Genomic DNA, 21,597 nt, shown 5'->3' with positions numbered 1-21,597 from the left:
CACAAAACGTATTGAAGAAATTTTAATGAAACTTGGTATAAAGATAGATATCAATGAGGGGAATTTCAGTGCGCAAAAGCTTTAATTCTACTTTTCATACTTACTGAGTCATCCCCATTACAATATTTTAATCATATATTTGGCGGATTATTACTCCGATACTCTCTGAGGCATTTAATTCAAATTGCAGAAACAGATATATCTTGTCGGTTCCAAATAAATAGGAATCATTACGCTGTTTCGTAATTCATTACTATTCAAGTAATTGCCCTTCCTTACTAAACAATGATTTGTCCGGCGTATAACTCAACAATCAAACGAGATAGTTTTAACTACGGTTTCAAACAGTGATCTAGATTGTGATGTTTTGATATTTTGGGATCAGGAACATAACCTTCTACCAGAAATGTACATAAACAAATATAAACAAACTTTACGTTGAAACATAGTTCTCAATCCATTAAATCAATAAAAAAAAATGTAGTGGATTCTTGTTTTGACACGTCTGATTCTTGTACATTAAAATGTTTGTTGCCTTATGAGATTTAATCACTTATTATACTCAACGAACTAGTTTTAGGACTTTTTATCTTTGGCATTTATTATTTAAAACTAACGAACAATATTTAACAGTTCTATGATTTATTCTTATATATTCATTCAAAAAAGAAAAACAAACTTACATTGATAAATTACTCTTTTTCTGTTGATAATTTACATTTACTGCCTGTCTGACAAAGTTTAAGGTTAAAATTTGTCAGTATCAATGAAAAGTTCAACATAGCCACTGTTCACACGCCTGCTATACTTTCTAAGATATTGCTTAAATGCACTTAGATAAAATAAAAGTTTTCAGTGAAAAAGAACATTCCTTCTTATTTTTAGTTTTTAACTTTAGCTCAAAAAGTCAATCTTTAGGCGATGTATTTTTCCTGTCGCGACCTCGGTGGCCTCAACTTCTATCTCTGTCCCACCGTAAATCATCCGTACTTCAACCGATCGGTCTAGTCCACTTCCTCCTATTGGAACTATCATGTTGCCTGCACAGTAGCACCCGTTGTCTGTTGTGTACATCGGATCTGTAGCATGTGTATAATAAACAGGAAAGCATATAGCGGTTTTACTTGATTTCGCTGGAGTGTAGCTCTTTTGTACTTGTGCTTCTCCAACGAAAAGGCACTGCCCAGCTGTAATGTGTATATCAAAACAATTACCGCAGCAAACTTTCCCGTCCTCACGTATCACCTTGTAATATTCGTTGTGAACTTTGTCAACAAAAGGCCTTTTCATTCGAAGCCCATACGTGTATTTGCTCACTCGCTGAGTAATCAGCTCTGGTTTGTGTCCGAATATAACGGCCCCTTTCAAGACAGCAAGGTCTGCATCATTTGGGATGATAATTGTATGGTTAACAAATCTTGACTTAATGGCCTGCTGGAGTAAAGAGCAATTGGAAAATCCTCCAACCAAAACAATTGCGTCTATATCACCTATCGTCGACTGCTCAATAATGTTTGACACTTCGTCAACTATTGCATCAATTTGCGTTTTGAAAAAGGTTGCAACAACACTCATATCGACTTTCAATTTGTCGCCTTGGATTGAAACCTGAAACAAATGTTTTGTATTTTTCCGTAGATATTATGAACCGATGTTGTTTCTTTCTTACTTGAACGCTTTCGGCTTCCGAAGTTATTCTAAAGCCATATTGTATAAATGACGTGTTCAAATTATACACTTTGTCGATTCTCAGTGGATTAAACATTAATGTATTGCCCGCTTCGATGTAAAAGAACAAAGCATTAGACCTTTAAGTCTAATTGAAGATACCATTTTGGATTTGAAAAAAAGACTTGCTAGTAATTCTAATGAGATAATTCATCTAAAACTATCAATAACAAAACAACACACTAATAGAATAGGACAATGAATGTATGTTTTTGAAGAATACTCACCGTACTATCAAATGGAGAATCCGTTATGGCCTCATGAATCTTTTTGCCCCTGGTTTTTTTAATCAGCTTTGGTAACATTGCTGAAACTCTGAAAATCACTGGCCTTTCACTTTTCAATGGGTCAACGCCTCGCTTTTTCATTTCAAAGTCACGAATCATGAATATGTAATCTTCCATGTAACACCGCTTAAATGCGTCAATAGAATCCTTTCCTAAATTACCCGGAAAAGAAAAGAAAAAACACAAATCGTTTGATCTGTCCGAATGATAATAAACAACATTATATAAATGACAGCACGAATCTAGTCCACTTCCTCCTTATACCGGTAAATGAGAAAGCTAATTAATTGCCAAATAAAAACATGTATGAACCAAAAAAAGTCTTCATATTCGTACCTAACATGTTTTGTAAAAAAATGACATAAGCCTCGTCCACCTTCGTTCCTCCCCAATCTCCACCACTGGCCTTGTAGATGTTCTTCATAGAACCGTTCTCTGCAACCTCTTGTACAGCAATATCAACCGTACCGCCTGTTATGTGTGTTAGAATGAAATGATAATTAAGTTGTACAGACGAACTGAAATTAAACGAGTTTATAGGATAGTTGTTTGATGAAGTAACACATAGTGCGTAACGCAGCCAACTCATTTAAAAGAAGTTCTAATGAACACACAACATGTTAATAGATCTGGTCATTACTTTTCAGCTAAGAGTGATTTTACAACATACTATTGTTTCTTTTTGCAGTTTTATAGCATCTACCTGTACCTAACGCGGTTTTAGAGGAATGTAATTCATCGTATTTTTAGCATGCTATTTTTGAGAAAGGCATCAACATTCAGAGAAATATATAAAAACCTCCTGCATCAACAACAAGGACTTTGCTTCCTGTTTTAAATGTTGACAGTGAACTATCTTCTTCATTCTTTTTCTGTAAAAATCGACAGTAAACGGCTGCTGCTTCTGGCTCCAAAGCTATGATGAGATTGTAAGATGGAATACCAGCCTGTGTTAAACAAAGGTCATAGAAATGTTGTTCCTTTTCCAAAAAAGTTAGTTTTCACAACAAATTCCAAAAGTGCATCGATCATCAATTAAATAATCGATTTATTGTCAAAGGCTCAGACATAGCTTTACAAAAGGGAACAGTAACAATACGACTAAAGAAGAGATGCAGTAATTGAAATAGAGGATTAAGGTAATTGCCATCTGAGGTATTATAAAGAAATTGCTAGGTTCATTTTCAAAATGTTTGCAGTGTATGGTTATACAGACTCAAATTTCAGTTTCGGAGTTTTGCAATTTTTGAAACGACTAAGATAGCAACAACCTTTTACAAACAGATTATTGAGCGCTCAACCGCACGCTTTGCATAAACCATCAGAAACACTTGTGGCCTTATTTGCGCCATCATCTAATTCTAACATTATAAGTTTAACACTATTAATAATGAAATTACTACTTTAATCATGGCGATCTTACGCTTTCTGCTGCTTCTCTCATGAACTGCTTGGCACCACCATCCCAAATCGCGGGAACAGTCAACACCCAATTAATTTCCTCCGAGGTAGCGGCTCCTGCAATGCGGTCTTCAATCACGTTTAAAAGGTCGTCTTTGAGAAATCTATAAAATAAAAATCATAGGTTATATTATAAAAGTATACGTTTCATTATATAAATAATAAATAATTTATCGATTTACGCTTTTCTTTTTAAACATAAGCAGCGGACAAAAAAGAGCAATGTAATATGTAAATCAAATATTTTAAGTTTAAGATGTCAAAAACCTAATCTCGTGTTAAGTACTATTTGAAGCTATCTTGGCTATGTTTATATTTTTAGTTGTATGCAACTGATAAACGCTGATTATGATAATGATCGATGATGCTTACAAGAACAGCATCCGGAATAACTTTGCAAATCCGATTTTTTTGCAAACTTATCTAACGTTAACAGCATCCGGATAAACTTTGTAAAAAACATTTTTGAAAACTTATTTCTTTGTTTACCACCCAAGTTTTGTTTTAATCATTGCATTGGGTTCAAAAATGAAACACATTCTTGAATTACAAAAGTTTTATTTAGAAATATGATCAGTATGTATTTAAAGTCATATTATCAGATAGGAATCCAATTCGAAAATCGCCTTCTTAACGGAAGTTTTCCAATTTTGAGACAAGCCAACAATTTCACTTTCAAAAACAATCACAAAACATAACACAAGTTCATTTAAGTTTTACCTTATTGCAGACGTAAAGACAAGCTTTGCATTTAATTTCTTTCCTGTTTCATCTTCAATTTCCATATCTCTTTTTATAGTCTGTTGAAAGACAAGAAAACAGTTATTCATTCATAACGTAGGCAATTCTAGATCGTCAGAAACAGACTCAAACGAAATAAAGACACGTAAATGCTGACTAAAACTGTGATTAAAGACGTTAAATAACATAGATTCAAATAAATCGAAACATTTCAAATGTAAAATATATATATTAAACTGACTTAATGCGGTTCACACTAAGGAACCTTGAATTAAGAATCTAATAGGCCATTTGATACTTAATTAAGTATGGACAATGTATTTTTGCTAATTAAACATTCATCCTTTTTCATCTATATCGACAGTCTTTCAACGCTTTCAGCGCTTTGATTTCTTAACTGTACCGGTGTGGGTTTGCTCCCCATTTTTTTATTACTTTTTAGATGCATTACCACTTAAAAACAAGTTTGTCCAAAAGCGAGTCCCTTTAACATTATGATTTTTGACACACTGTATTGTTTTCCAGTAAATGGTTATTGTTGTAAATGCCACTAATTTGTATCAATGATCAACTGATCGTGAGTATATGGGAGAGTGATCTTGAAGTAAGCACTTGTTGTAATCCAAGATGTCGTTCACTGGTAATGAGTTTGTTACTCTAAAAGGAAAATACCTTTGAACTTACTGGCTCTTCGTGCATCATTTTTGAAACAGGACATACAAAATATTGTACAGAACTAAAGTACTTTCATTAACGACTGTAACCCTTTTCTTTCGCAAGCAGCACTTTCCACTCAAGTTTTTGTTAAAATATCAAGTCATTTTCTAGCATAACGTTTTAAAGCACAATCAAGATGTCGGAAATTTAATGTTAACGGTGCAATGTAAATCACGCGTGTTTTTTCACTCGCTTATTATATGAGAAAATAAGGCCGAACATGTTCCGGCCAAAATCCCATATTGCCGCAAAAATTGGATAATGACCTGCCATTTTGTTACTATATTTGGAAGCAAACGTATTAGTAAAGTTTGTGTTTGCTGCCTTCTAGCTACTTTTAGGTATTTTACCTTATTGTGTAGCTTCATCTTGAATCTCCTGAAGAAGTACCATTTTTCATGTTCCTCCGCTTCAACTAGACTGGTGTACTTGGATTCAGCGTCGTATCCAAACGCTGAGAAAGTTTCCCCATCGGGTTCAACCAGAACACATGTCGGTGCTGTGAAGTAATAGTATATAAGGAAGATCATGTAAAGTTTTAAGTATTTCATAAACGGCACTGTAGTTCATCAATTCAAAGTACTTATTATTTTGATAGCGTCTTTTTAAGTGGTTTCTACTGACTTACAATTTACGTTTATACCAAATTATCTTACATTCTAGAGTGACCTAGCAGCTTAAAAAAATAAGTAATGTCGAATGACCATGAACACATGTTCTTTTAGAAAAACAGAAGTTGTGTAATAAAGTACCAAATACATGTACCTTTTAATGAAACCAGCTGGTCTCCATACCAACTTTTGGTTGCGACTTTAGTTGGGTCGTGTTCAAACTCGTGTCTAAACGAGTAAGACCATCCGGAGTAGGTTGTCCCAAAATCAATCCCAGCAACAAGAAGTGGCGCCTTAATTGCCTTGAATGGATTAACATTAACACAAATAGTTGGTCAATAAGTAATTGTTTTTGCAAAAAATACATGTAGTCCTATACATACGGTCATTAATATATAAACATATTTTGATTGTGTAATATTGACGGAGCATGTATTATTCGGTACAGTTAAACAGGCAGACATTATTCTTAAACTGTTTTAAAAGAAATGAATATGGTGAAAATGCATACCATTGTTTCCCTTGCAATATAAATCGTACAGGTATAAGTACAGATTTATTTTCGGAAAAGACCTTATCTTTTCTAAATAACTTCCTCTTTCGTTTCGCCCGTGTACAATACTTCTTATCGGCTTTGTCTTATAAACGCTTTTATCTTGCGAGTACCTGTTATTAGGTTATTAGGTTACAGTCTACTAATTTAATTTCAGTTTACTTTTCAACGTAAAAAAGCAAACTTCCTACTGGAAAAAATATATCATTTTTAGCGTTTCACGTATATGACTACCAAACATTTCATTTAAAGCTGCACTCTCACAGATGGAACGTTTTGACAACTTTTTTATTTTTTGTCTTGGAACGAGCCAATTTTGAAAAATTCATGGAAACCAGTTAAATAAGACTGCTGACTAAAAATCAGATCGCAGAATTTTATATTTCAGTTCAAAAATTAATCTTTTATGCATTTTTCTTAAACCGTTAGTAACGGTTTTGGCCATAAAACATTAATTTTTGAACGAAAATATGAAATTTTACGATCTGATTTTTTGTCAGCAATCTTATATTATTGCCTTGCAGATATTTACGCGAAAATTTGCTCTTTCCAAGACAAAAATAAAAAAGTTGTAAAAATGGTAAATCTGTGAGAGTGCAGCTTTAAATACAACTAAAATCAATTTGATTTAAGCAAAGCAATAAAAGGTATGTTAATATTCACTCATTTAGCAGCTAAGGTTTCTCGTAGGTTTATTTTGAGATATAGAGAATACTAGGTTAGTGCCGTAGATAGAGGAAGTTTATTTGGCAAAGCGGAGGAATTAATCAGTTTTCAATACGCTTATAGTCAAGTCATTGCATTTTAATTCGTCAATATCAATTCAAAACATAAAAAAAAACTTTTAAAGGTGCATACACATGAATCAGTCACCAAACATTATCTGATGATGTAACAACTATTCCGCAAGTCACCGAGTACAGTACACAGGTCATGGTTCAAGATCACGAGTGTTTACAAGCACTCTCCACATGTTAAATGGATTTGACTTGTGTTGATAATGTTAGATATTCAGAACTAAAACGGCAACGAGATAATTCATTTCTGTTGTAAGTGATATTCTGTCATTCACCACACACATTGAATTATCTGCAGCTGAATGCTGCACAGTTTCCAGTATTTGCGGGTGGGTTAAGATTTTCAAATCACATGTAGATTTTCTAGTCGATTATTTTGCCAGTGTCATTATTATGCAGAGTGATGGGACATTATGGGCGAGTGATTGTTGAGGTCGGTTGTTGTCGGACCATTGATAAAAAACTGAAACATTATTTGTGCTTTTTCATTCCATTTTAATAAAATATTGATACTTGAACACAATCACTCTTTTTTCTGTATTCATATCCGGATCTTGGTCAACGGGGGGGGGGGGGGCAGATAACTGTGGTCTTGAGCCTATTTAAGCAACATTTTTTCAGAAACAGACTTCAAAACTCCTATAGTTCAGCTTCAGGCTATATGCAACACTTACGGAAAGTTTGGCAATGATATATCAAACACTAAATGAATGAGACAAGTATTAGCACCTGTGGCATTTCCATAAAAAGCAGAAACAGCCATTTCCCTCAAATGGTAAGCCGCAAACCTTTGAAGAGCCATTATTTCCTTATGCATTGGAATAATTTGACCAAGTAAAATTTTCCTTGTAGCTTTCAATGGTCTCTATAGAACAGCACCACAAAATGGCCTGCCTACTCTTTTAAGATATTTTTATAAGCAAAATAAGGTTTTTCCACTTTATCAGCATAGCGTTTTATATAAAAAAATGACATAGAGCCAAACTGAAATGCTTCAACTTGTCAAAATTTTGATTTTCTTTTCCAGTTATATACAAAGGTAACAGAACTGTTCAGTTTAACAAAAGAAATTTAGTGATCATGTGTTTATAGACAGTCTAAACACCACTATATGCCAAATTGTTGGCTTTCCGGACAAATGGCGCAACAAAGGAAATGGCAAAAAACCCCACTAAAACTGAAAGATTCATGACAACTGCTAGTGTTTTCATGTATGAGGTGGCTACATGATGTAAAAATGCAGAGATAACATTATTATGCCCATTTTTAAAAAAAATAACTTTAAGAATCTGTTTTGAAGGCTACATTTTGTAGATTTGGGATTAAATTCAGAGTACAGCACTTTACCATTGTCTATAAGTTGCTTATTTACACCTGATTTACTATAAATCGCACTCATTGGAATCATTTACAAACAAACAAGTACTACAGAATTGACTAACATCTTCATTCTTCTGAAATATTGGATTCAGAGCTGCATCTCCTGGATTCAGATTGCAGGACTACTGCCTGGGGAAAAGGCCGCAGCTATCTGGAGCTTATTGGCACATCATGATCTGCAAGCAAGACACAAAAGCAATGTTTTACACTAATAAAACTATCTGCCACTACTGTTAAAGTTTGAAAAAGGCCTGTAAACACTCATTTGAGGCATACACAACCTTTAATATAGTAATAAATGTGATAAATATGCAGAAAAATTCTTGAATTCAAAGATTTTCAGAACAATTTTTATAAAATATATAGTCTTTTGGACATTTTGCAATCATTTTTTAACAACTCAAAGGTAAATCTCATCTTATTGAGTACCCAGATGCAATTGGAAAGCATTCAAACCAGACATGCTTAGAATTTCTTCTTACTTGGAGATGGTATTCCTTTCTTGAAAATCCTTGCCGAGAGCCGGTATGAAAAATCACACGAGACCACATTTTGACCAGCACTGGTTCTTGTCCTTGAAAATTCCTCTGTGGCTACGCTATTGAAATAAGCAAAAAATTAGGGTTTTTAAAACATTTATAAAGTATTAAGGTTGTTTTTTTTTAATGCATGAAGGGAAAAGACTCTATTCTTTATGAAAGCTGCTCACTTTTTATTTCTTTTGCCTTGAGAAATGTCAAGTTGTTCAATAAATAAACTGAATAAATGAATGAATTAATGAATATATATGAATGATTGATGGAATGAATTAATGAAAGGTGGCTTTATTTCTTTAAAATTGGGATCTCATTGTGTTGTGTGATTGTTGAAGTAGATGTTTTCTTGTCCATAAGCTGAAAATCATATGCACACTAAATAAAACATCATTCTGCATCCTATGTGCAGTAAGTTTTGTTTAATTGCTTATAGAATTTGCAATTAATGTAATGTTTGCTTAAAAGAGCAAACATAATGTGTGAATAGATGCACAATACAGACCAAAGACTAATACAAGTCAGCAGTTTCATTAGAAATTAATATAATTATCAAAGCCACATCAGAAATGATGGACAGACAACGCGTACATGAAAGAAATTCATTAAGGAATGGAACAAACATTCTCAATGGGCTTATATGACCAAACTTACTCACTTTATAATTCAGTTTGGATACAATTTTCCATTTCCATTATATAATCTTGAAGTACTTACAAATTACAGCATGTCGGCATGTTGGCATACACAAAGTACAGATTGGCCTGGTGGGCAACTTGGTGGGGGGGTCTGGCTGGTTCTTCATTAGTTCCTCATGGGTCTGTTTAAAATATTAATAAAGGAAAAAAATAAATGAACATAAATGCACCTACCCAAACAGTCAATCATTGACGCACACAACATACTCAATTAACACATCTCTGGCATACCAGTTTAAATTGATGGGTTCAACATTGAAGTGTTCCACCATGACCAAAAGTGGATCATGACAGGTGTGATGAAGCCAACACTTGGAGATGAATCCAATATCAAAACCTGTGAACATGTCAGTTATGTCAATTGCCATCAGGAAACCTGGAATGTACAACCCCATACCTTATTGGACCTTGCTTGAGAGTACCTAACCATATGCGCGGCCATCGCCTGTTGGCGTTTGACCGTGCTTTTTTCATTGAGCAAGTAAATGTTGTTTATATTATATAAATCCCTCCATTTAAACTTTGGAATTGAAAGTGAGGCTTTCATTCATTAGTTACCATCAATTGGAACTATTTCAAAACATTAAATTGAAAGTGAAAGTAGGTTTTTTTAAAAATGTCAAAAATATATAAGAAAATTTTATATTATTAATTTATATTATGTAATATTGGATTTTCAAATTTTATACTCAAACACCAATATTCTATGGCTAAGCACTGTCAACTGGCCAAATTTCAACCAGATAGCTGTATAAATTAAGAAATTGTAACAATTTAAAATGGGCCACCCCTCCAAAAGCTTCCTCTATATCAGGCGTGAGACCACAGTTTTTTTTACTATATGTTTCATATAGACACTAACCTGGCTTTTGACTTTATACACACCTCAATTGAAAAACAAGGACATGGCATCTCTAGAACAATTCAAGACACAAAATATAATCACAAGAAAACACCATGTTGACTATTGACCCGACTCTCAAAATTGAGTCCAAATACAGAACCCTTCCGCCAAGGAGTCAATCGGCTACAAACAACTAATTTATAGACTTCAACAAGCTATGATTTGTCCAATATTTACACTGTAAACTATCAATTTCTGCAATAGAATGTCAAATTCAGTCAAGTTCTCTGCAGAAAGATCATTTTTTGCTTTTTTTTTTTCATTCAATTTTAATAAAATATTGATACTTGAACACAAGCACTCTTTTTTCTGTATTCACATCCGGATCTTGGTCAACGGGAGGGGGGGGCAGATAACTGTGGTCTTGAGCCTTATCCTCTGACATTTCAGAAAAGAAAAAAGTACGTTTTCGCGGTCACATGACCAACTGTCTGTAGATAAACATCTCGTGGTCTACTATCATAATAAACTAAAATTTACACGGCACCTTGTTATTGGACCGATTTGTATGCCAGTGACAGGATAAAACATTGTACGTATTGTCCTCATGCCATAAATCTAAAATACAAGCATTTTTGTTGTTGTTTTTCGTCAAAAAGGTACGTTTATTTATTTTTTTGACTTTTTTGAAAAAGTGAATTTGTTTATTTTTTCAATTGAAATATGATTCTATGTTGCACTATTAAATAGAATGTTTAGGAAAATATCAGGTAGATTTCCCTGAGTCTCTTGAATGATCGAGACATTGCAGTCTTGAAGGGCAGATTTCCCAAAGAGTGAGACAATACAATATGGCGTAAACAAATACGGATCGTTCTTGTTGAAAACTCTTGCACACAACTTTAAGAATATTCCACAGTAATTGACGCAGGTGGGAATGCCCGCCAATGTCTTTGACAAACACATAATCACAGGGCAGTTATTATTGGAGAACCACAGCCAAATTAAAACACGAGATTCTCTCCGGCAAAATCAAGTCAAACGTCTAATCAGTCTAATGTGTTTTACATAATTGATGCAGACTCTACGTACATTACCGATAAGGTTGCCGCATTGCAGGCAGACCAGCTTAAGAGCCAATGTTTTTTTTAAAAAATAAAAAATAAAAAAACAGTTATTTTTTATATAACCTGTTTACATTCCTATCAATTATATTAATGACACTTACAATCTGGGACTTCCTTTCAGGGATTATCAAGTTATTGTGGTTTGTTTATTATTGCATCTGCCTGGTACTGTAAGTGGCGCCATCTTGCGTTTATAGCATACCTATAATTTTATGACATCGGGTTACCTGTTTACAGTGAACTGAAGATTCATGTTCCATTCAATTCCTAGTTGAATGTTCCAACAAGAGGTGATGATGTATTAATTGTTCTCCCTTTTGTAAATGAACAAGCAACATATTGAGCGATTATGAAGACTGAAGTGAAAAATGAAGCACTAGTGATGTTATGACTCAATTTACCGCTGATTTCAAGTCAATGATAAGAAGATGCCCTTTATGAGGCCATACTTCCGCGCATGATGGGAACGCGTTGAAATGGAATCATCCAAAGTATGATACATTTTATACCTTACTCTATGCCTCTAAATCAGCTTTTAAACCAGTAAAGATTTCTTCCTTTAACGACAGCATTTTTTTAATTTAAAGTGAATTTAAGTGTCCATTTTTTACTTTGTTATTAAATACTTTATTTTTCATAAGAGATCGTAAATGAGCAACAATACATGGTTGACTGGAAAGTAATATACTCGGTCCATCCTTTGCATGATAACCCGAGTTTATTACGGTGTTTGAATGGAATAGTATGCTCCCTTAGTTCCTACTTAGTTTCAAAAGCGTAATGCATTTACCACATCTCCTTCTCTCTAATTCCTAAATCGATTGAACCTATGTTACACACATTTCGTTGTACCTTGAATGCCATCAAGTTGGTTTGGTGTACTCTTAAAACGGATACGTGGAACTGTTCGTATAGTCTTCTTCGCTTCGCTTCGGACAATTGATAGTGCAGCTTACACCTTACCTTGTTGCTAAAAAACAGGCTTAATCAAACGGAGACTGTTTGTTTTGGCACTGTGAAGATTTTTTTGTGTTGTTCCTTCTCTTTAATACTTAACCTAGCGTATACAACATGTGTACTAGTAATACAGTCAAAAGGAGTTCTGTGTCAGAGACAAGAAGGACACCTTAAAAATCACTTTTTTATTCTCTTTACAGGGCGCTGGCAAGTTCAGAGCTAGGGTTTCGGAAAAACTACATCGTTTACGAACAACTTTTGTTTAACAAGATTATCATGATGTTCTGATATCAATATATCACTTTGAAATATTTTATGGTTTCTCACATCGACCTAGGTTCCGACGATTTGAGATAATGGGTCCAGATACATTACATTTTCAAAATTATTGAAAAGCACTTCTTGCAAAAAAACTAAATGCCTGAGAATTCACAACGTGGTTGTAGTAACAACGAATATTGTTGCATAGGGTAGGGCATAAATTAATGCTTTATGGATTTTGTTTTATACTATTTTGAGACATTTTCATAGCAATACACTAAAACACAACAATATTATGTAAACAAATAAGATTTAAATTAATCGGCATTCAATTGTTTATGCAATATTTTCGTGACACATGTATTCAAACACTTCCATTTGCCACTATCGCATGTTCTACAAACTTTAGTTGTATCAGCTGCTACACACATGTGTGTCATTTATAATTACTGTATCTTTATTGTTATCTTTATGACCAAATATGTGTATACTTTGAATACAGCTGTTTGGCATTAAACTCAATTCTGTTTTATACTACTTACGACAGTTTAAAACTAGTTTAAAATAAACAAAAACCATAAAAGATATCTTAAATAACGTTCTTTATTTTTCCGAAATGTTAGCTCAAAAAGTCAATTTTCAGGGGATATACTTTCCCTGTAGCGTCTTCAAAAGCCTCGACTTCTATCTCAGTCCCTCCGTAAATCATTCGTACCCTCAAGATCGGTCAGTTCCACTTCCTTCTAGTGGAACTCTTAGTACACCTGCAATGTGGCAACCTTCATCGGTAACGTACATCGGAACTGGGTCAAGGGTGAAATAAACAGGGAAGCTTATAACGCATTGACTTGCTCTTGTTGGATGGTAGACCTCTTCACCTTGTGCATCTCCATAAATGAGGCACTGCCCAGCTGTGATATGTTTATCAAAGACATTTTTGCACATAGAATCCCCTTCCTCGTCTATTACTTTATAAGATGATTTGTGAATTTGTTCAATAAACTCCTCATATATTTCTACGCCGTAGAAGGTGTATTTGTTCACTCGTTGGGAAATCAGCTCTGGTTTATGTCCAAATATCACGGCCCCCTTCAATACTATAAGGTCTGGCTCATTTGGGACGATGATTTTATGGTCATCAAACTTTGTCTTCATAGCATGCATGAGTAAATGGCAATTACTAAATCCTCCGACTAGAACGACTGCCGCAATGTCACCTATCCTCGAATATTCAATAATGTTGGAAACTTGGTCTACTATAGCTTCAACTTGGGCCTTGAAAAAGTTCGTTACAACGCTCGCGTTGACCTTCAATTTGTCAGCTTTGATCGACACCTGCAAAAAAGGTTTTTACACTTACCACTGAAATCAAGGAACAGTCTTACCACTGAAATCAAGGAACAGTCTTCCACTGAAATCAAGGAACAGTCTTCCACTGAAATCAAGGAACAGTCTTACCACTGAAATCAAGGAACAGTCTTACCACTGAAATCAAGGAACAGTCTTACCACTGAAATTAAGGAACAGTCTACCACTAAAATCAAGGAACAGTCTTACCACTGAAATCAAGGAACAGTCTTACCACTGAAATTAAGGAACAGTTTACCACTGAAATCAAGGAACAGTCTTACCACTGAAATCAAGGAACAGTCTTACCACTGAAATTAAGGAACAGTCTACCACTGAAATCAAGGAACAGTCTTACCACTGAAATCAAGGAACAGTCTTACCACTGAAATTAAGAAACAGTCTACCACTGAAATCAAGGAACAGTCTTACCACTGAAATCAAGGAACAGTCTTACCACTGAAATCAAGGAACAGTCTTACCACTGAAATCAAGGAACAGTCTTCCACTGAAATCAAGGAACAGTCTTCCACTGAAATCAAGGAACAGTCTTACCACTGAAATCAAGGAACAGTCTTCCACTGAAATCAAGGAACAGTCTTCCACTGAAATCAAGGAACAGTCTTACCACTGAAATCAAGGAACAGTCTTACCACTGAAATTAAGGAACAGTCTTAAGCAAACTTAAACTGCTTTGTCACACTTTGTTGTTGTATAAGCTTTTTTCCTTTCCATATTTTGAAAACATTTCGTCCATTAAACTAGTAGAACTGACATATTTTGAAAACATTTCGTCCATTAAACTAGTAGAACTGACATATTCTGAAAACATTTCGTCCATTAAACTAGAACGAATACTCCACTAAACGTTTTATTACTTTGTCAAACGAAACATTGTTAGACCAAACACATCATGTAAAGTACCAGCATCGTATACCTAACATGTTTTCTAAAAACTTCACATAAGCCTCGTCCACCTTCGCTTCGCCCCAATCTCCGCCACTAGCTTTGTAGATGTTCTTCATAGAACCGTTCTCTGCGACCTCTTGTACACTTATGTAAACAGTACCTCCTTGGATTGACAAATAGTTAAATGTAATAATACATTGAAAATGGGAGAGGACTTTAAATATAAACAAATAAATAAATCATAGATATGTGACATCAGTTTCTTTATGTGGGATATTCATCTACAATTATAAAAAAATACTCTCTTTTGCTGACAAAAGACTGTTATATTTGTTCAGCGAATTCTTTTTCTCCAATTCCGCGACCTTGTGTATTAAATACGAAATTTTCTTTTAAGTTAAATACTAGTCCCGTTTGTACCAGCAAACCTTCTGCATCAATACTCAGGACTTTGCTTCCAGTTTTAAATTTGCAAAATGAGTCCTCATGTTCAGTCTTTTCCGCAGGTAGAAACCGACAATATTTCGCCGCGGCTTCTGGTTCCAGTGCTATCATTAGTGTGTCAGAAGAAATCCCAGCCTGTTAAAAAATACCTTACATTACTTACTTTCTTTCAACGCGTTTTGTTTTCATTAGGTAGGTACATGTTCACGACAAATTAAATCTGCTGCACTGAAAGCCCGTAAGTGCTCATTACAACAATTAAAAAAAGAGAATAAAAAAGTGCTTGTGATCGTGTCCAGTTATATAAAACTCAATTAAGTTCTTTGTTATGACGCTATTAAACGCTATTTTTTTTCTTCGAAATTGTCTCTGTCCTGTCTGAAAGGAAGTTTTCCAGTTGATACAAAGTCATTTCAAGAACATATTGAATGAAGTCTTACGCTTTCAGCGGCCTCCCTCATAAACTGTTTGGCACCATAATCCCAAATAGCGGGAACTGTCAAAACCCAATTAATCTCCTCGGGTTTGATTTCTCCCTTGATGCGCTCTTCAATGACTTTCAAAAGGTCCTCTTTAAGAAATCTATGATAGTTAAATTAGGTTTTACACAACAATGAAACATTATTTTAAATGGTAATAATCTGTATGCATTCAGAAAGCATGTAAGCTTCATTTGATTCAAACGTTATTGCCCAACAACGTTGAATTGGTGTAATGTTAAACAATTTATATTTTGAATTTTAGAGAAAGTAAGGTGCTGAAAACCATATATCTTTTTCAACTGGTTTAACGTATGTATTTGTATACCTCTGCTTCTCAACCCAATTTCTATGAGTAAGGATTGGCAATATACTTGGCATTTACATCAACACTATTGAATATCATTAAAATAGTTTACCTTATGGCAGCCATAAATACAACCTTTGCATTTAATTTCTTTCCAGTTTCATCTTCAATGTCCATATCTCGTGTTATATCACGTTTAAAGTCAAACGTATATGAATTGCTTACGGATAATATTGCTGGTAATTGTATATATAATTCAAATTTAAACACTGCATTTTAACACCAAAAAGTGCTTTATTGTAGTTAAACATTGTATTCTGTGTTCTGTCGCCGTGTTTGATTTACCTTACCTGATTGTAAAGTTTCATCTTAAACCTCCTGAAGTAGTACCATTTGTTATGTTCCTCTTCTTCAACCAGACTGCTGTACCTGTTTTCAGCGTCATATCCAAACGCTTAGAACGTCTTCTCATCGGGTTTAAATAGGACACAAGTTGGTGCTGTAAATTGTAACATTAGAGGAGGGGCTCGAGAGACATCACTTTCAAATATCATGTGTACGGTTCTTTTCTCAAACTTTGAAAAAATAACAAGCTTGCCAAACACATGTCTAAGATATTTTCTAAATTACACGACAAACCTTATTTTTTTGAAAATAGTGCATGGTCGTTTCTGGTTCAGGATTAAGATATGCAATAAAACATCGGCCATATGTATCTTAATTGTTTTAAGTGGTCAAATACAACTACATTAAATTCATTATAATTTATTTGAAATTGATTTGAGAGAAAAAAATATGCTTCCTTATTCTATTTATAATTGTTATATGAAACCAATCAAATAAAAACACACATTTACCTTTAGATGAAACAAACTGGTCGCCATGCCAACCCATTGTTTCGACTTTTATTGGGTTGAGTTCAAAGTCGTGTTTAAACGAATACGACCATCCTGAATACGTTGTTCCAAAATCAATCCCCACAACAAGAAGTGGCACCTAAATAAAAACATCAAAATAAAATATACACTCATAAATAGATACTATTGTTAAAGCCTTATGACATGTGAAAATTGACTTACCATTGCATTTCTTTCCGATACATATTACATCTACTGTCCATTACATTCTCATATAACAATTGTCCAGAAATAAAGAATGACTTCCTATTTCGTTTTAGCTTTAACTATTAATCATTTGATGCCAAATGCGTAATACCATGTAAATAGTTTTATTCGATACTACAATAAGCATAGTACATTATTAATGTTGATTATATCATAGATGGATTGTCTACATTAAGCCAATATCAATCCGCTATTCCTTACCTTAAGAGTAGGACTACGATTTGTTTGACCTACCTGAAAAGAACGTATTTTAGAGATAAAAGTGCAGGCTCAAAAGAAGAAAAAAAACATTTCAGCGATTTTCAAATAAGCGTGGGTTACGTTGCGATAATGATGGCAGAAAAAAATATTGATAAAGTAAGGATAAATTTTCTTCATAAAACACGTTATTACCATTATATTTTTACTAGAAGTGAACTATTGATAGACAAAGAAGGCAATGTCCGTATTCAATGCACGCTGGTTAAGAAAATGGGAATATACAAGGTGTCTGTCGTTTATTTCATGTCAATGCCACAAAAGGCTGCTATCGGAAATAAGTTATGATAACTTTATGAAAATTTAACCCCACATTTTATTCTGATCCTTTCCCCTCGTTCTGTCTAAATGGCCGTCATAGAAACAGCCTGCAGGGAGGCTTAACATGACATTGTATGCGATCACATCATACTTAAATTCGTCTGAACTTTCAATACTAGTCAGAGTTGCTCTGAAATATATATGTTGCTTGACACTCAAATAATTTCAACATGACTGTCTACGACTACCAAAACAGCACACAAAAGTACTATTAGGCCAACATGGTCCCAAGTAAATGGAAATGTTGACAGAAATGATATAAGTTAGTGTTACAACAACTTTTAAGGTAAAGGCGATGTTATGAAACTTAAATGGCAATTATACTGGTCATAGAAAGTGTCATTGTTTGTTAAATACGAAATGACCATGATGTTTATTTTGAATTATGAAATTAACAATTCTAAATCAAAATACTCATCCAGGTAGCCGGAATAAATTATGTTTTGAAGAACAATCAGTTTTCAGCATTTTCGAGCTTGAATTTAGCTTCACACTAGCTTATTTTTAGGCATAATAACAAAAGAAATGCACAGTGCCCGTTGTGCAGGGTTATCTTGGTCATTTTAATACATTTCTTTCATTCCATGTTATCGATTTGATAAGTCTATTCTAAGAAGTTCTCTATTCACACCGATGAGTTTTTCTATATTTTAGTTGTTAAAATGAAGATCTTTTTGAAAAAGTCAATGCTATTTTGGATCATCAATTGTATTTGTATGTACGGATTAAGTCATTAATCTAATTCAATTCATGTATTTTCAAACTTTACAATTTAAACAGTCTTAAGGTTACAGGCAGTTAGGTTATTTTACCATACATCCGTCTTATATATATCCAGCAACCTCAAAACATACACGAAACACACATTAAATGTTTCAACAAGGGGAAGAACGAGGATAGTAAATGTGAATAAGAAACATAGAAACTGTTTCACTCTTTGAAATTTTTGGCCTTGGTTTGGGGGATAAATGTGCCAAGTTATGTATGAGGATGTAACTTTTAAATATGAAATAGTTCTTTAATACAAATAATACAAAAACAAAACAAAAATAAAACTGCTCAATTACGAATTGGTTCGCATATGACTGAAAATAGGGTGAAATATACATTTCAAAACACAGATATTTCAACTAAGAGACAAATGGATTTAAGCACTGCAATAATTAAAATACGTTTATATACGTGTTGAATTATATAAATTCAGTAAAAAAATTACTTGCAAAACCTTCGGATATAATAAACGCTGAAAAATATATATGTATAACTAAGTTTGTAAATGAGGAAACATTGTTGACATATTCCGTTTTTAAATGGCTATGATTTCTTCTGATGAGTTGGCTATAACACTTTAGCAACAGCCCGTGTCCTTTTATGCCACCATTTACGTACAAAAAAGTGGCGGAGATTATACTTTGTCCACTTTTAAAAGTGGAATCAGGTTCTTAGTTGTTGGTGTATGTGGTGATTTGATGCTTTATCATACATCACTTAAATTCAAGTGTTTTATATGTTTACAATGACTTGAAATAGTGCCTTATGCAAGACCCACGTCTAAAGCTCAAAGGTCAGAGTCACACTTAAGGGACATTTGTCGAAATGCCTTGTATTTTGGCTTGTCCGGACTTAAACTAGGCAAAGCGCATGGGAATTGTTGAGCTTATTGGCAACAACTAGTCTTATAAGATCCTGGGAAACGGCATCCTCATATTTACCGTTGTTTTTAAAGGATGAGTGATCCTGACTGGACAACTTCTTATCTTTTGTATATGCACTCAAATTTAATTGAACTGTTTGTTTTTGTTGTTTTGTTTTGTATTTTAATAACTAACATTATTTGCAATTTAATTTGATAAATAATGTGAAATAAGATTTGTAATGAGAACTGCATGAGATATGCACGTGTCTGGATTGTACATTCGATTGTGCACGTGTGCCTGTTGACGTTAATAGGCGTATGGTTTGCTGGTTTGAAAGAAACGAGTTCACTCCTTTGATTAAATGTATAGCATAAAAACCTAGAAGAACCTTGTTTCAAGTATCGTGAACCTTTTGGTATTAAAAGTAAAAACCGACTTCATGCTATTGAGTTCATGACGTTTATGCTTACAAGTGATGGTTGTGTGGTATCATAAAACCTTACATCTATACATCTGAACGAGTATTCCATAATCTGGAGTTATTAAAAATAGAATAAATGGATTTCATTATCTAAACTTCCTGCATAAACCTGTTGACTTCCAGATTGTTCATCGTCTAGGTTGCCTTTTAATGTATCATTTTTTGTTGAAATGTGATACACAAAATGGTCAACAAATTCACTGTAATAGATCGCAATGGAACCGGTTTCGATAAGAAAACTGATATCGTAAAACATAAACTTTTGATGTCTTAAATTGATCGTGATACCGGCTCAAATTACCGTAATTTTTAAAACATATCACCTTTGAAAAATAGCTGTGCACCAAACACTATATTGGTCTTGCTCGCATGCCCTCACTTCGCTTGTTGCTTTTTAAGTTTATCTACCATCAAAACAATATTACGGGCAGTAACCAAGACAAGGTTATATTTTTCGTAGAATCGATTGTATCTTTAAGCCAATTATTCCATGTTCTTTGTGTTTCTTTTGATGAACATTATTTCAACTAATTGACTGACCATTGGCCATCAATGCTATTTTGATAAAAAATCGATGCGTTTCCATTCTTTCAATAATTCAAACACTAAATGAATTCTCGTGGCCAAAGTATATGGAATAATGTTTTGGTCAAGTCAAAACACATACATTCTGTTAAGTCGTTAATTTATATAAATGTAAGGGGTTGGGCAATAAATTAACAATTTTGTATTTGGAAGGAATGTTGCAACATGATATAAACAAGGAGTGGTTTGCAACAATGTAACAATCCTCTGTGTGAACTGTGTAATCGTTCAGTTATGAAATCAGAGATATGATAAATATATGTTTAAAGATACGTCACTCTACAGTCCATATAAATGGTACCAATAAATGACGTTGTGGCAACTATTTTGGCAACCTTGGTATCAATAGTATAATGGAAAGTACCGGGACGAACTATTTGCACAAAGAATGGTAACTGTTTTTTAAATCATTGCTTTGAAACTTTTGAAACTTTTGTCTTGAACAGAAATTTGATATTCGTAGCATCCGCATATTTTCGGTGTTGAAACTTCTTTTGTCCTTTCTTTTAGTTGTCATCTTAAATTGCGTATTTTGTAAGATACTAATCCGAGATCTTAACAATAAATTAACGTAATCAGAAGTGTAAGTTCTGTGAATTGAGCATTTTTGTCAGATACACGTTGCATGTATGTCGATACGTTAAAAGGTTCGAGACCATTGACACTTCAAGTTATGTCTTCGAAAAAATTTCCACTTCTTTAGTCGCGTTCGAGATCAATAAATCGAGACCAATAATTTTGTAAGAGTTCAAAAGAGTTTAACATTTGCACCAATCAACCCGTTTGGCGAAAATAACGTTCTTTTACAATTGCATAAAGAATGATCTTGGACTCGATCTAAATTTACCTGATGTAAAGATTCAGCAATATTTTATCCAGTGTTGCTTTTCTGCTCTATTTAATACAGAAATTAACGCATCTACACCAAATGGTGTTCACTTCACCTTACTTAAAGACCTCTCATTTATTTTAACCGTGTCATTTTTATTTATATTTAAATCAAACCGGCA

General features: G+C 33.9%; 2 protein-coding genes and 1 long non-coding RNA gene across 4 annotated transcripts in view; all 3 read right to left on the bottom strand.

Annotated features, from left to right (window-relative positions):
- Nucleotides 1-6,170, bottom strand: part of LOC128217775 (heat shock 70 kDa protein 12A-like) — a 40,891-nt gene extending 34,721 nt beyond the window's left edge. Inside the window, exons 1-9 of one of the 2 annotated variants that reach the window (XM_052925147.1) lie at nucleotides 6,057-6,170; nucleotides 5,700-5,847; nucleotides 5,285-5,433; nucleotides 4,197-4,276; nucleotides 3,439-3,580; nucleotides 2,815-2,962; nucleotides 2,352-2,486; nucleotides 1,956-2,167; nucleotides 1,535-1,608 (exon numbers count right to left, since the gene is read on the bottom strand). In XM_052925147.1, coding sequence (XP_052781107.1) covers nucleotides 1,535-1,608; nucleotides 1,956-2,167; nucleotides 2,352-2,486; nucleotides 2,815-2,962; nucleotides 3,439-3,580; nucleotides 4,197-4,276; nucleotides 5,285-5,433; nucleotides 5,700-5,847; nucleotides 6,057-6,059 — 1,091 coding nt within the window. In that variant the 5' untranslated portion in view covers nucleotides 6,060-6,170. Of the gene's footprint in view, nucleotides 1-868; nucleotides 1,609-1,955; nucleotides 2,168-2,351; nucleotides 2,487-2,814; nucleotides 2,963-3,438; nucleotides 3,581-4,196; nucleotides 4,277-5,284; nucleotides 5,434-5,699; nucleotides 5,848-6,056 lie in introns of those variants that run through there. The other variant, XM_052925146.1, reaches the window with a different exon arrangement.
- A 7,242-nt stretch (nucleotides 6,171-13,412) lies between these two features.
- Nucleotides 13,413-15,506, bottom strand: LOC128216152 (heat shock 70 kDa protein 12A-like). Its single transcript, XM_052922734.1, has 4 exons — nucleotides 15,380-15,506; nucleotides 14,980-15,114; nucleotides 14,525-14,550; nucleotides 13,413-14,030 (listed from the first exon to the last, which is right to left on the bottom strand). The coding sequence occupies exons 1-4, from the start codon at nucleotides 15,504-15,506 to the stop codon at nucleotides 13,413-13,415; spliced, it is 906 nt and encodes a 301-aa protein (XP_052778694.1).
- Nucleotides 15,507-15,862: 356 nt separating this feature from the next.
- LOC128217016 (uncharacterized) lies at nucleotides 15,863-17,087 on the bottom strand. Its single transcript, XR_008258174.1, has 3 exons — nucleotides 17,039-17,087; nucleotides 16,532-16,680; nucleotides 15,863-15,977 (listed from the first exon to the last, which is right to left on the bottom strand). It is a non-coding gene; the product is annotated as an uncharacterized LOC128217016 (long non-coding RNA).
- Between the last annotated feature and the right edge of the window lie 4,510 nt (nucleotides 17,088-21,597).

The sequence above is a fragment of the Mya arenaria genome, chromosome 14, assembly GCF_026914265.1.
Source record: "Mya arenaria isolate MELC-2E11 chromosome 14, ASM2691426v1".
In the NCBI taxonomy this organism is placed as follows: domain Eukaryota; kingdom Metazoa; phylum Mollusca; class Bivalvia; order Myida; family Myidae; genus Mya; species Mya arenaria.
Note: the sequence above shows the minus strand (reverse complement) of the source record. Positions and strands in the feature narration are given on the sequence as shown.